This window comes from Camelina sativa, chromosome 9 (genome assembly GCF_000633955.1).
Source record: "Camelina sativa cultivar DH55 chromosome 9, Cs, whole genome shotgun sequence".
In the NCBI taxonomy this organism is placed as follows: domain Eukaryota; kingdom Viridiplantae; phylum Streptophyta; class Magnoliopsida; order Brassicales; family Brassicaceae; genus Camelina; species Camelina sativa.
Genome location: NC_025693.1, coordinates 32,600,469 through 32,614,485, shown reverse-complemented (window position 1 = coordinate 32,614,485; position 14,017 = coordinate 32,600,469). Strand labels below are relative to the sequence as shown.

Below are 14,017 nucleotides of genomic sequence, written 5' to 3'. Positions count from 1 at the left end.
TTGGAATTCCACAACAAAATCGGTTTACACAATAACCGGTTGGAATTGTTTTACGATTTGATTACTCTTGAACCGGTTTATGTTTTATTTGTTTGCCTCAAGATTACAATTTTTTTGGGTAAGATTCAACGTGATATTTTAAATGATTTGTATAAAACTAGGATTTACCACGTGTTACATCATGGGTCCATTTCTTTTATTTTTTTGTTTGTTTTATAAATCAATAATCATGTGCATTCTAAAGAAATTAAAAATCAAATATTTATAACAAATAGATCAAAATTTAAGTTATATTTATGTGTTAGTTTTGTTTAGTGTAAGATTATATAATTATATTTGACTGTTAATTATAGGATTTAACCCACAGTTTACCGCAAAATAATTTGTTCTATATATTATCATAAATTACTCAATTTAATATATATAATATTCTAATATTAATAATGTTAGCAAAATAATAAAATGATAGATTATCTGTGTAACACCAAATTAATGATAATTAAATGTATATTCATATTGATCCAAATCATTTGCACAATATAATTTCATTGCGTGTTATATTAACTTTTAATTGTAAATATTCATTATATATTAAAATAACTCAAATGTAAAATAATATATATCTGGAAATACTTGTTCGGTTACAGAAATCCTAAAACAATTTTTAAAATATATATCCGTTTATAAAAATTCAAATCACATCATATGCTGAAAAAAAATCTAAAATTTTATCAACTTTATATATTAATAATAATTCAAATAATTAAATAAAAGTTTAAATAAAAGTGAAAGGAGAATTCTATTTTAATATAACACATTGCTTTAAATTAAGTAGATAGATTTTAGAAAATTAATATTATCAAATAAGGAAATGATTTTGTTTGGTTGTAATGATTGTAGAGAATTTGGTTGGGACTTGTTTGGATACAAAGATAAGAGAGGATGACAAAAAAATGTACTTCAAAAATGTTAAGATAGATTTATAAATTCTCTTTGATAAAAAAAAAAAATTTATAAATTCTATGTTATTCAATCATAGATTTTAAAAAGTTTATTAAAATTCAATTTAAAAATCTACTTTAAATCCAATGTTATTCAAAACATTTTGTAGATTAGATTTTAATAATTTTTAGGGGTTCTTGAGGATTTAAGAGGATTTGTTTAGTCAAAATTATATAAATCTAAATCTTAGGGGTGTATTCAAACATTGATTTTAAAAGAGTTTAGATTTTGTTTAAAATCACATGTTATTCAATTTGGAATTTTAAAATCTCTTCATAAATCTAGTGTTATTGAAAATGACATTTTTATAAAGTCATTCAAAATCACTCAAAATCTCTGTTATTCAAACAATAATTTTAACAAATCATATAAAATCAACTGGTATTGAAAACATAATTTTTTTTTCTTTCAAATCCTGTAACAATGATTTTGAGAGATTTTGGAAGATTGTGGATACATTTTTACACTAGAAATCCAATTTATAAAATCACATCTCTAGAAGTGATATTTTAAAATATTTGTTTTACAAAAAAGAAACACTATAGCCGAGTGTCAATATACATATGTGGAACTTGACAAGAGCTGCATCTCATCCAGACCAAAACCACCCACAAACGTATCTACTTATCTCTCTTTCATTTTCTTTAACAAGAAAGATAACAAGTACTTTTCCAAAGAAGTGATTAACAATTACTAATACATGACTTCAATTTGTTTTTCCGGTTTCACAGACCAAAAAAGAACACTGAGGAGAGAGATGGTAATGATAAGTATTATATGGTTATTTGTTTAATAGACAGAGGCACGGTGAAAGGATGAAAAGGGGGAGGTGAACAAATGTATGTGGTGATATCGTCGCATACACGTTACTCTTCTAGTGTTTTTAGGCTTTTGCTGCAGATTACTGGTCATTTGTAAGAAGAACAAAGAACGAAGAATAAGAACGAAAGAAGAAGCAAAAATTGGTAATGGAGGAGATTAACGATACTGGAAATTAAAGAGAATAGTTGTTTCTTTCTTTTGTTTTGAAATCTATTTTTTTCTAAAAATCTTTTAAAATCACCCATTATAATCTCTTTGAATCTCATTAAATCACAAACAAAATATTAAATAATTTCACCAAATATCCTTAAAACTCTTAAAATCTCTCAAAATCCTTAATTTCCTAAATCTTATAAAATCCTCCAAAATCCTAGTTTGAAATTGAATATAACCCCTTTATGATTTTAAATGGGATTTGAAAGAATTTTACAAATAAATAATTTCAATTTTTTTAAAATCATCACAATTATTTAAAATCTTATAAAAACTTTAAATCACTTGAAATATTAGATTGAATACACTGTAGTCTCGGATCTAAATTACAATGGTAGCTTTATTAGGAGAACCAAGAATCTTGGCATGTAATAAAAAGAAGATTAGTATCTATTTAGAAGTTCCATCATTAAGATCTATATTTTTTTTTCTCTCTTTTACAAATTCAAGATACAAGCCATGCATCAATAGGCCTTCTGTTAGCAACCCTGCAGTTAGACCTAATCTCTCCGGGTCTCCCAGATTGCAAATCACCCATCTTAACCATCCCTTCCTGAAACGCCTTGAAGAACTCGCCTTGGTCCTCGCTAAACATCTTCACATACTCTCTCGTCTCAGGAGTCGTGTACAAAGTCTGGTCAGAGTTGAGAAACCCTCTCCCTGAAACCAAGTCTTTAAAGTACATGTTATCAAAAACATGAGGCGTTGCGTCTAGATCTCCTGTCACGTTCTGGTCTACACTCAAAGGACAAAGCTTGTCAAGCTTGGTACGGTAACCCGGTTCGAGAGCTGGATCCGGTTTACCAGACCCTGATTGGTTATAAAGTCTGAACATGATAGAAAAACACCGAGCTTGACCAATCGAGTGTGACCCGGATAAAGCCACCATGTCTTTAACAGAGAGATTGAATCTTTGGAAGAGATCGATCAAGTATGTAGCGTTGGCTCTTGGACTCGGCATTATATCGTCTGAATCTTTCTGACTCGCTGTTAAACTGTCTTTCCTCCCAAGCTTCACCTCCCAATTTGGTCCTCCTGTCTGGTTTCAAAGAAAAACAAAATCACTAAACCGAAATGACTAAACCGGGAATTTGGAAAAGATTTGATTATATTAGTATATGTAACTTACAAGAGCAACGGCGTCACGAGAGGCCATGATAACGATGTCGGCACAAGAGACAGTACCAGGACAAGCTTTCTCCAAAGCTTCTTTAATATTGTCAATGACTTCGAAAGATCTAAGAGAATTGATGTTGGAAAGTGCGAGTTTCTCACCAAGCATGTTTGGTGTGTCGTCAAGCAACACAGATGCGTCACATCCCTTATAAGATTTGAAAGAAACATTCAGAGAAAAAAATAATAAAATAATCAAGAACAGAGGAGGCCAAAAAAAAAAAAAAAAGATTGTGTGTGTTTTACATTGACGAAACAGTCGTGAAATTGGAGACGCATGACTGAAGCAACGCTTCTTGCTTCTCTCATCATAGATTTTTTCATTTCGCTTCTTACTATGGATTCAGCTTCAGGGCATGTCTTGCTGTAGAATCTTGGCCGGAGAATGTCTCCTTTTACCACCGTCAAGAGTGTTAGGTAAAGGATGAGATGGTGAAGAAGAGACATTTTTTGTTTTGTTTGTGGTGTTGTGTTTTCAGTAGTGATGATGAAGAAGAAGAAGAGACCTTGTTTTGGTTGGTTATATAAAGAGGTTTTTGGTGTTATTTAGAAGGATCTTGTGCAAGTGTGTCGTGTCGTGGTGGCCTATCCAATTTCCATTTAGAATATAATACATTTCTAATTATGGATTTAGTTCTAATGAGCAGTTAAAGTTGTTGCCATTACGAGGATTGATTAGTGTAGTCTTTGACCAACATTAGTCCTGGTCAATGGTCATAGACTTATGGATTATGGCAGCATCTTTATCATAATATTGTAACGCATTAACCAAGTCGTCTTGGTTCAGTAATAGAGGAAGAAAAGTCTCGCTATCTGAGTTCGAGTAACATTGACCACGGGATTAAGCCTAGAAAACTTTTGATCAATCATGAATTATAAAAAAGAAAAAAAAAACTGTGTAACGCATTGCCTGGGACTTTGTAGTCAAGTTGTAAGGAGAGGGACTTGGGAGGCCAACTAGTTTCAGTTTGATCTAATTTAAATACTTGTTTCTATGTATATATATATTCATATTGATATGAATCTATTGTTTATGACTCATTTAAATATCTAGAAAAATGATATAGTTGTGCACCTTCTTTAAAGGTTAGTGTAAATCCCTTTTATATATAAGATTTATCCTAAGTTATAAAAAAATTGTGTACACACATCTATTGATAGGATTTCAAAGGTCATGGAGAAATTTTAATGAAACGTTTCAACTTTTTGACGCAAAACAAAAGGAAGGAATAGCCAAGGTACTTTTTGACTTTGTAAAAAAGGATAATAAACCTTATCTTCACATTTGCGTTGGGTTGGCCAATAATTCAAACTATAGTATATAACTATATACTACAAAAAAAAAAAAAAATGCATCTTTTATTGTTTTGTGTGACCAGTGTAGACGTATGTGAGGTTCACACTAAACAAAAATAAGATTATCACCATAAACAAAAATAAGTATTCCAAATGTTTCAGTATAAATATTATTTTAACAACTTGGCGTAAACTAATTAAAAAAATGAAATATACTGTAGATAATTTCACATCAAAAAATTTAATTAAAATCCTAGAACGATAGTATTTATTTTGGAACAGAAAAGTATTCTTAAAATAAATGTTCAAGTTTAACATTATAAACGGTGTAGATTGTGCTGCTGTGTTTTAATTGAAACACACCTAACATTGATAGAGGCAACATCCGTTAAAGTAATACTCCAAATATATACTGTACTAGCAACTTAGTTTAAAACAACCTTAACTTTAACTTCGTGTGTATCGATAATTGTCAATCTATAGTACACACGACTATACAAAATAACACAGTTTAGAAAGAATCGTTGGACACGAGAAATAGATAATTACTTGTTGATTATGGTCCTTTATCTNCTAAAAGTGACTGACACTAGAAGTCGTCATCATCATGACTTCGCGTTCGTGGGTACCGATACGCTCTGCCGTTTAAAGATATTATGTTGTCCCCATCTTTAGTTGTCAATTTTATTAGTATAGATTTATCACACGTCGGACAAAAATCATAATAATTCGTAATATATATGACTCGGAGGTACCTAGTTTCCTGAAAAGCCCTAGAAGGAACTCAAATCGGGAAATGGAACGCACATGGAGGTCATTGTATTTGAGGTTCACCAAACCAATACATTACCAAAAAATAAGAGAGGATATCAATAAATATTGACCTACATTTTAATTCATTAAATATATCGCTTTTCCTTAAATTGTATTGGTAATTAAATGGTACAAACAAATTTATTGAGAAAATTTCAAAGAAGGAAGAGAACAGAAGCGTAGTAAAACAATTCAGATCTGCAAACTTTCTCCTTTTACTTTATGGACGCTATGATTCAGAGTATATCCTAATTTAATAACGACGACCTAGGCACCCAGTTTCAAATATGCTCTAATTACAGCTATATANAAGAGGATTGTTGTGACAAAAGGAGGCAACAATTTGAGCCATTGGTCCATACTTTTTTTTTGCAACCGAACAAATTGAAGTTTTCTTTTAGCATTTTTATTTTTAGTTTTATCTGAAACCTCTAAAAGTGACTGACACTAGAAGTCGTCATCATCATGACTTCGCGTTCGTGGGTACCGATACGCTCTGCCGTTTAAAGATATTATGTTGTCCCCATCTTTAGTTGTCAATTTTATTAGTATAGATTTATCACACGTCGGACAAAAATCATAATAATTCGTAATATATATGACTCGGAGGTACCTAGTTTCCTGAAAAGCCCTAGAAGGAACTCAAATCGGGAAATGGAACGCACATGGAGGTCATTGTATTTGAGGTTCACCAAACCAATACATTACCAAAAAATAAGAGAGGATATCAATAAATATTGACCTACATTTTAATTCATTAAATATATCGCTTTTCCTTAAATTGTATTGGTAATTAAATGGTACAAACAAATTTATTGAGAAAATTTCAAAGAAGGAAGAGAACAGAAGCGTAGTAAAACAATTCAGATCTGCAAACTTTCTCCTTTTACTTTATGGACGCTATGATTCAGAGTATATCCTAATTTAATAACGACGACCTAGGCACCCAGTTTCAAATATGCTCTAATTACAGCTATATATGGTTCCTAATTTCCTACTTTGAGAATGTCATCTTCACTATGCAGTTTCACAAAAACATACATATCGTATTTTCTGCATCGCCTTCTCATCTCCTCACGACAATGGTTCCTTGATGTTGGGCTATTTTACGGCTTTTTATGTCTTGCTTTGGGCTAGATACACTAAACAATATGTGCCCATGATTTAGTTCAAACTGTTTGGACAAATTTTAACCCAAGACTTAGAATTGTCCACTCTTTTTCTCTTACAAGTGAAAAATCTAATGTAATAATATAAGATTAAGCTAATAAATAAATTGCACTATGATATTTTTTACTGATCAATTAATAAATGAGAAATGTTGAGTGTTTTTGGTTAAATTTTTTAAACCCATTTGTAAGTTATATTCGACCAAACATGCCCTAAATAAATTTCAGCAGTTTCATAATCTCATTGGTTCTAACTTCTAAATAATGTCATGTCCGAAAACAGTACACTCAACGAGCTCCGCCCCATCTGTCTTCCAAGACAATGCAAGCAATCATAGATCTTCTCAGATTCCGGTCTCGATTTATCCCTAACGATGAACTCAACGAAAACTCCGTTAACCTCGATAGAACTACAACCAGGAATCTTCTCTACACCTCTCTCGTTCATCATCCTCCTCGCTCTCTTTGCATCTTCCCACATATTAGCCTCTCCATACATGCCATCCAACAACACATATATCCCACTATCAGTCGGATCAAGTTCGAGAAGCTTCTTTGCCGCTTTCTTCCCCAGTGCAACATTACCGTGCACCCTGCAACCGAATAATAAAGCTCCCCAAACCGCAGCATCCGCCCCCATTGGCATATTTTCCATGAGCTTGTCCGCTTCTTCCAATAGCCCGGCTCTCCCTAGCAGATCAACCATTATAGAGTAATGTTTCAGTTGGGGATTTAGATTGAATCTAGACTTCATCTGAGAGAAATAATCACGGCCTGTTTGGATCAATCCAGCATGGCAACAAGCTGACAATAGCCCTATGAAAGTGATCTCGTCTGGGGCTAATCCTGCATCAATCATTTCATCAAAGTATGATATAGCAGTGGATGCATCTCCGTGAAGTGCTAAACCTCCGATGATCGCTGTGTACGTAAGCGAGTTTCTTGTTTGAATCCCATGAAAAACATTAATAGCTTCCGAGATGTTACCACATTTGGCATACATGTCGACCAATGAAGTTCCTAACGCAACGTTGAGACTAAGATTGCGTTTCTCGATGTAACGATGAATCCAAATGCCAACATCAAGAGCACCAAGCTGAGAACACGCAGAGAGACAATGAATCATGGTGATTTCATCAGGCTTTGTGTTACTCGTTTGCATCTCCTGGAACAAAGCCAAAGCGTCTTGACCACGCTTGGCTTGGACTGATCCACCGATTATTGCATTCCACAGCACAACATCTTTTTCTTCCATATCATCGAAAAGTTTCCTTGAAACATCAAGCAGACCACATCTAGCATAGCCTGAAATGATCGTAGTCCACGACACGATTGTTCTCTTTTCCAAGTTATCAAATATTCTCCTCGCCTCGTGAACATCTCCGCATTTTGAGAACATATCCATCAGAGAATTCGCAAGAGGAACTGTCAATCTCAGTCCATGTTCTTTAACGTATTCATAAAACTCTTTCCCAAGATTCAAATTCCCCAAGATTGCACAAGAAGAAACCAACCCAATCATCGTCACATCATCAGGCTTAACTCCTTGAGACTCCATTCTCTTATAAACCTCTATCGCTTTCTCTGCCTCCCCAATCTTCTTATACCCATTAATCAAACAATTCCAAGAAACCAAATCCCTCACAGGACTTTCATCAAACCACTTCTGCGCATTTCCCATATCACCACAAGAAGCAAACATATGAATCGACGCGTTATGCACATGACTAACCAATTCCAATCTCAGCTTTAAAACATGCCCAAGAATCATGTGACCTAAACTATTCAACCCAAGATCAGCACAAACCTTGAATAAAACAGGGTAAGTAAAATGATCAGGTCTACACTCACAACAACCATGTCTCAGCATCTGCTTGTATAACAAAAACGATTTTTTAGGACTCTCGCTCTCGGAGAATCCTCTAATCGTTACATTCCAAGAAAACGCATTAGGGTTATCAATACCTCTCAGAATCTTCACACAGTAATCGAGATACCTTGATTCTGATAACGCGCAGAAAGCAATTAACCGGCTTGAAGCGAATGGGTCTAGGATCAAGCCAGTGAGAACCATCTGAGCTTGAATTTGCTTTAAATGGAACAAAAGCTTGCATTTTTCGAGCAGTGAAAGAAGAGGGTTGTGGAGAACGAAGCGGTGAGTGGAGTTCCAGTTTATGGGTTTGTCTCTGTGATGAGGAAGGGATCGAGTACGACGCTGAGAGTAAGAGTACAGTGAACGATTGAGTTTTGGTATGAGAGGACGAAGACGAAGAAGCTTGGCCTTTCTCACATTCGATATGTTCATCGGCCGTTAATTTTCGCCGGCGAATTCGCCCGGAGAAGATTCAGACGAACTTATGGGGGGTGTATTGAATATGAAATTTTAGGAGATTTTGGAGTATTCTTAAATTTTCTGTTATTTAATTGGTGATTTTTAAAATTCACTTGAAATCCCATGTTATTGGATACGAAATTTATAAAAATCATCTATAATCTCTTGTTATTCAATCAATAATTTATAATTCTCACTCCAAATTTAGTGTTATTCAAAAAATCACAATTATTTTTAAAAAAGTTACTTAATGTGATTCTAGGAGATTTTTCTATCATTTTTAGTTAAAACATATGACTTCCAAAATCACACCTTTGAAAGTGAAACTTTGGAATTTTTTTTTTTTTAAAAAGAGTTCGACATACTGCAAGAGCAACTCTCTTTCTCACTCTTCTCTCTTCTTCACTCTTCTCTCTTCTCTCTTTGATCCTAAACTGATTTGCTGGAAAACACAAAAAAAGAAAAAACTCTTTCTTGGATACTCCGCTCATCAAAGGTGTGATCACTGCGTCTTTGCCTACTCCGCTAGGACCACTGACGACGATGATGATCTGATTCGGCGGTGGGATGATTGGATCGACGGTGAATGAAGAACCTAATTGAAACTCGAGGGAACGAAGCGATTCGGGTTTGGTGGGGGGTTGAATCGGGGAAGAAGACGAATTGGGGTTATCGGAGAGATGGGTATCGGTCATTTTCAAGGAGGAGTAAGAGTGATGACGGAGAGGTTTGGGAAAAGAGCGGGAGGAGATGAAGAAGATGGGTTTGTTGGGGAAGATGATGGAGCGAGAGAAAGAAGAACAGAGCTTTCGAAACATTTGGGGATTAAAAGGAGCCACCGATGATGTTCTCGTCCCGTCTCGATGCTTTGCCGCGGTATTGAAGACTCTACTGCAACCTTATGAATTTGCTAATGATTTAAATTGAAGTTTGTTTTGAGGTGATTAGAATGCAAATTGCTTTTGTGTGGATGTAGATTACATTGGAAGCAACTCATTATGGACCAATAACTAACAAGCCAACAATGTTCTTGGAGATTGGTGAGAGCTCTCTGCTTTGTTCCTTTTGTCTGAATTGAAAAGCTCTATGCTTTCTTGAAAAGCTCTGATTAGTCATTGCTTATTGTGTTTATGTAGGTAATAGAGAGGAATACTGGAAGAGAGAAGACGCAGCACAAGTCATGGCTCTTGTAAGTGTAAAACGTTTGTCGTTGTTCTTGTTTTTTTTTTTGGTTCATGTGGATTATAATACCTCTTTGGGGTTTTAAAGCTTGTAGTCATCATTATGTTTAACAAGAGTGATTAGCAACAATTTTGAGGCTCATGAACTTGCCAATAGATTAGTAGATTTTACTATGTTTTATTTCATTTGTTCTTCATGAGCATACATAATTTGTATTTGTATTGTATTTGTGCATGTTTCATCGTGTGACATTATCTATGCAAGACTTTAGGGGACAAGGAAAAGATCCTGCAAATGCAAATGAGTTGTTTAACCATCGACACTCTAGCTTACGAAACGTAATAGAGAGGATTTTTGGCATCTTCAAGTCAAGGTTTCTCATCTTCAAATATGCACCACCCTTTCCATATAAGACGCAAGTAGAGTTAGTACTTGCTTCTGTTGTTTTACATAATTATCTTCGTAGAGAATGTCGTTCAGACTTGTTTGAAGATGTGGCTAATGCGGAGGGAACTGCCGTTGATGAAAGAGTTGATGATGAGAACCATGAAGAAGAACAGCTTCATGGTACTCAAGACCAACAAAGAGTCCTTGCTAATAACTGGAGAGCAACTATAGCGGAAAACATGTGGACAGATGCTATGAATATGGGATCATGATGCAGTACCAGTGTGCTTTATATTAGATTGTCTTTATTCTTACCATTGATTTTTTTTTAAGACGTTGAAATTTCAGAGCTCTGTTTCATTTGATTTTTTCTGTCGCTGCAATATGAAGACTCATTTTTTTAAGATTTGAAGGGCATGTCTGTTCTTTGTCTCCTCCACCTCTCCTTCTTCTTCTTCTTCTACTTGTCTCTTCATTTTCATTTTGTTCTTTCTGTTCGCCATTTGGTCTTCCACAATCGGACCCACCATCTATATAACAACGGAGATAAAGAGAGACATTAGAGTGGAGAAGAAGTAGGAGGAGGAAGACATTTTGCTCTTTTTTTTAATTAACGACATTTTGCTCTCTTTTTTTTCCTTTCTAAATATCAAAATCACCTAAAATTCAATAATCAAATCTCAACAAATCTCAAAACCCAAATCTCACCAAATCCTTAAAATCCAAAATTAATAACCAAATCTCCTAAAATTACACTCAAATCTCCTAAAATTCTGAAATATTAAAATCCCAGCAAATCTCCTAAAATTCTCAGTTCAATACACCCCCTAAGTATGTCATTTGAGATTTGCTGAACCGGTATTCATCATACTGAACCGAATCAAACCGAACTTAATTCTCTAATTAAACCAGATTCAGTGATGCTCTTTTAAAGAGAATCTGGGCCTTAAAAGCAAAACCCTAAAGCCCATTAACAAAGCCTGATAAGAAAACGAAGAAGAAACAAACACACTTCTCTTCTCTTCTTCAGTTCTTGTAAAGTTTCTGAGAGATTTTATTTTTCGAATCCGGCGGCGGAAATCGAACTTTTTTGTTGTTGGTTCCATCGGAAGCTGTGAAGATGGGAAGAGGAGGAAGACACAGAGGTCGTTCTCAGAGAAAAGATTTCAAAGAAAACAGAGAGAATGTTTGGAAACGTTCTAAATCCGATACTACCGTTGATGGTTCCGATAACGCCGCCGCACCGGAGCAAAAACCTACTTGGGAACCTATTATCACTGTTAACCCTAATTTCGAAGAGTATTACAAGGTAACGTATTCGCTATTCTGTATTGGATTAATGGATTTGATTTTTGTTGTTGTGGTTTTTAAACTCTTGTGTTTGTGTTGTTAGGAACAAGGGGTAGTGAAAGCAGAAGAGTGGGATTTGTTCATGGAGATTCTTCGTAAGCCTTTACCTGCTGCTTTTAGGGTTAACTCCAAGTGAGTAATGCTACTGTGTTATTTGTTCTTTAAGTCTCAATGAGGTTTAGGGTTTAGTCTTGGATTGCTTACGCGATGCTTCTTTGTTTCCCACTTTTATGTACTGCAGTGGCCAGTTTTGCGATGAAATTATATCCATCTTGGAGAATGATTTTATGAAATCACTTCAGGCAGAGGTAAATGCAATGTTTGTGATTGGCATTTTGTACTGTCTATCTCTATTATACTCCGAAACTTATTTATGTAATATTGGTTTTTGCTTTTTAAGGCCATAGAAGGTGGTGAACTGGAGGCTATTAAGCCCTTGCCTTGGTATCCGAAGAATCTTGCTTGGCATTCTAATTTTTCTCGAAAGGAGATTAGGAAAAACCAGACACTTGAGAAGTACGTTTTCACTAACATATGAATTCTAGTCACTTTTTTTTTAATATTTACTAGAATGACCTATTAATTATTGAAGCATTTCTAGTTACTTTGTGTATGGTTTTAAGAACTAGTGTGTTTGTTGTGCTAGACACATGATGGGTTCTTCATTGTGGTCTTTTCAGGTTTCATGAATTTCTGAAGTTAGAAAATGAAGTTGGTAACATCACTAGGCAGGAAGCTGTTAGCATGGTAAGATAGTTTAATACTCTTTTCCACCATTAACATTGTCTCTTTGTTTACTAACATTTACAAAGCGTTGTTTAATTTAATCATGCAGGTACCTCCTCTCTTCCTTGACGTACATCCAGATCATTTTGTACTTGACAGTGAGTGAATTTTCATTTGATATTGTTTTGAGACCTAGAAATTTTTAAAAGGCTCGCTCAAAGAAGTATCCGCCTTGGATAAGGAAGAAATGGCCATAACTACATTCGCTTTCCGGGAAAGTATGAGGTAAATGGTTACTGATCTGTTACCTTTGTCTCTAACAGTGTGTGCTGCACCGGGTTCCAAAACGTTTCAGCTGCTTGAGATTATACATGAAGCATCAATACCAGGATCTCTACCTAGTGGACTGGTTTGTGTTGCTATACACATCTTTAATTTTCTAAATCTGGTTTTAGGTAGATAGATGATTTGATTGTTCTTCCCTTAATAATCAGGTGGTGGCTAATGATGTTGATTTTAAAAGATCTAACCTTCTCATTCACCAAACAAAGAGAATGTGCACATCCAACTTGATAGTGACGAATCATGAAGGGCAACAGTTTCCTGGTTGTCGTTTGAACAAATCCCGAGCTTCCGAGAAAGGAATAAGTGAAAGTATGCCCATTAATCAACTTGCCTTTGACCGTGTTCTGTGTGATGTTCCATGCAGTGGTGATGGTACACTGCGCAAAGCTCCAGATATCTGGCGGAAATGGTATTTTCACCTTTGCCATTTTAAGCCTATCGGCAATGTTATGAGGCAATATATGGCATAGGTTCTAGAATTTCTTATTGCTTTTGGTTTCTGCACAGGAACTCTGGAATGGGCAATGGACTTCATAGCCTTCAGATTATTCTTGCTATGAGAGGTAATTTTTTAATTTCTTAACATGTCTCAAAATGGAATTGCTTGTAGAATGACCTTCCTATTGTAAACATGTCTGCANTGACAGTGAGTGAATTTTCATTTGATATTGTTTTGAGACCTAGAAATTTTTAAAAGGCTCGCTCAAAGAAGTATCCGCCTTGGATAAGGAAGAAATGGCCATAACTACATTCGCTTTCCGGGAAAGTATGAGGTAAATGGTTACTGATCTGTTACCTTTGTCTCTAACAGTGTGTGCTGCACCGGGTTCCAAAACGTTTCAGCTGCTTGAGATTATACATGAAGCATCAATACCAGGATCTCTACCTAGTGGACTGGTTTGTGTTGCTATACACATCTTTAATTTTCTAAATCTGGTTTTAGGTAGATAGATGATTTGATTGTTCTTCCCTTAATAATCAGGTGGTGGCTAATGATGTTGATTTTAAAAGATCTAACCTTCTCATTCACCAAACAAAGAGAATGTGCACATCCAACTTGATAGTGACGAATCATGAAGGGCAACAGTTTCCTGGTTGTCGTTTGAACAAATCCCGAGCTTCCGAGAAAGGAATAAGTGAAAGTATGCCCATTAATCAACTTGCCTTTGACCGTGTTCTGTGTGATGTTCCATGCAGTGGTGATGGT

At 35.0% G+C, this 14,017-nt stretch overlaps 3 protein-coding genes across 6 annotated transcripts in view; 1 reads left to right on the top strand and 2 right to left on the bottom strand.

Moving 5' to 3' along the window:
* Positions 2,319–3,727, bottom strand: LOC104713684 (peroxidase 17). Its single transcript, XM_010430861.2, has 3 exons — positions 3,457–3,727; positions 3,167–3,358; positions 2,319–3,076 (listed from the first exon to the last, which is right to left on the bottom strand). The coding sequence occupies exons 1-3, from the start codon at positions 3,655–3,657 to the stop codon at positions 2,483–2,485; spliced, it is 987 nt and encodes a 328-aa protein (XP_010429163.1). The 5' UTR covers positions 3,658–3,727; the 3' UTR covers positions 2,319–2,482.
* LOC104713683 (pentatricopeptide repeat-containing protein At2g22410, mitochondrial-like) lies at positions 6,663–8,862 on the bottom strand. The gene has a single exon (XM_010430860.2). It carries the CDS (start codon positions 8,791–8,793, stop codon positions 6,739–6,741), a length of 2,055 nt encoding a protein of 684 aa, XP_010429162.1. The 5' UTR covers positions 8,794–8,862; the 3' UTR covers positions 6,663–6,738.
* Positions 11,409–14,017, top strand: part of LOC104713682 (tRNA (cytosine(34)-C(5))-methyltransferase) — a 7,810-nt gene continuing 5,201 nt past the window's right edge. For all 4 annotated transcript variants that reach the window (XM_010430858.2, XM_019229539.1, XM_010430856.2 and 1 more), the window contains exons 1-9: positions 11,409–11,698; positions 11,783–11,871; positions 11,981–12,047; positions 12,140–12,255; positions 12,420–12,486; positions 12,575–12,623; positions 12,789–12,874; positions 12,960–13,219; positions 13,318–13,373. In XM_010430858.2, coding sequence (XP_010429160.1) covers positions 11,510–11,698; positions 11,783–11,871; positions 11,981–12,047; positions 12,140–12,255; positions 12,420–12,486; positions 12,575–12,623; positions 12,789–12,874; positions 12,960–13,219; positions 13,318–13,373 — 979 coding nt within the window. In that variant the 5' untranslated portion in view covers positions 11,409–11,509. The remainder of the gene's footprint in view (positions 11,699–11,782; positions 11,872–11,980; positions 12,048–12,139; positions 12,256–12,419; positions 12,487–12,574; positions 12,624–12,788; positions 12,875–12,959; positions 13,220–13,317; positions 13,374–14,017) is intronic.

Bases quoted from the DNA above. Each gene is read 5' to 3' on its own strand.
- LOC104713684 (XM_010430861.2), bottom strand. From the start codon at position 3,657: ATGTCTCTTCTTCACCATCTCATCCTTTACCTAACACTCTTGACGGTG. The intron at 3,359-3,456 runs GTAAAACACACA...AAATCTTATAAG, and splicing joins TTCACGACTGTTTCGTCAAT to GGATGTGACGCATCTGTGTT. The intron at 3,077-3,166 runs GTAAGTTACATA...CTTTGAAACCAG, and splicing joins CTCGTGACGCCGTTGCTCTT to ACAGGAGGACCAAATTGGGA.
- LOC104713683 (XM_010430860.2), bottom strand. From the start codon at position 8,793: ATGAACATATCGAATGTGAGAAAGGCCAAGCTTCTTCGTCTTCGTCCT.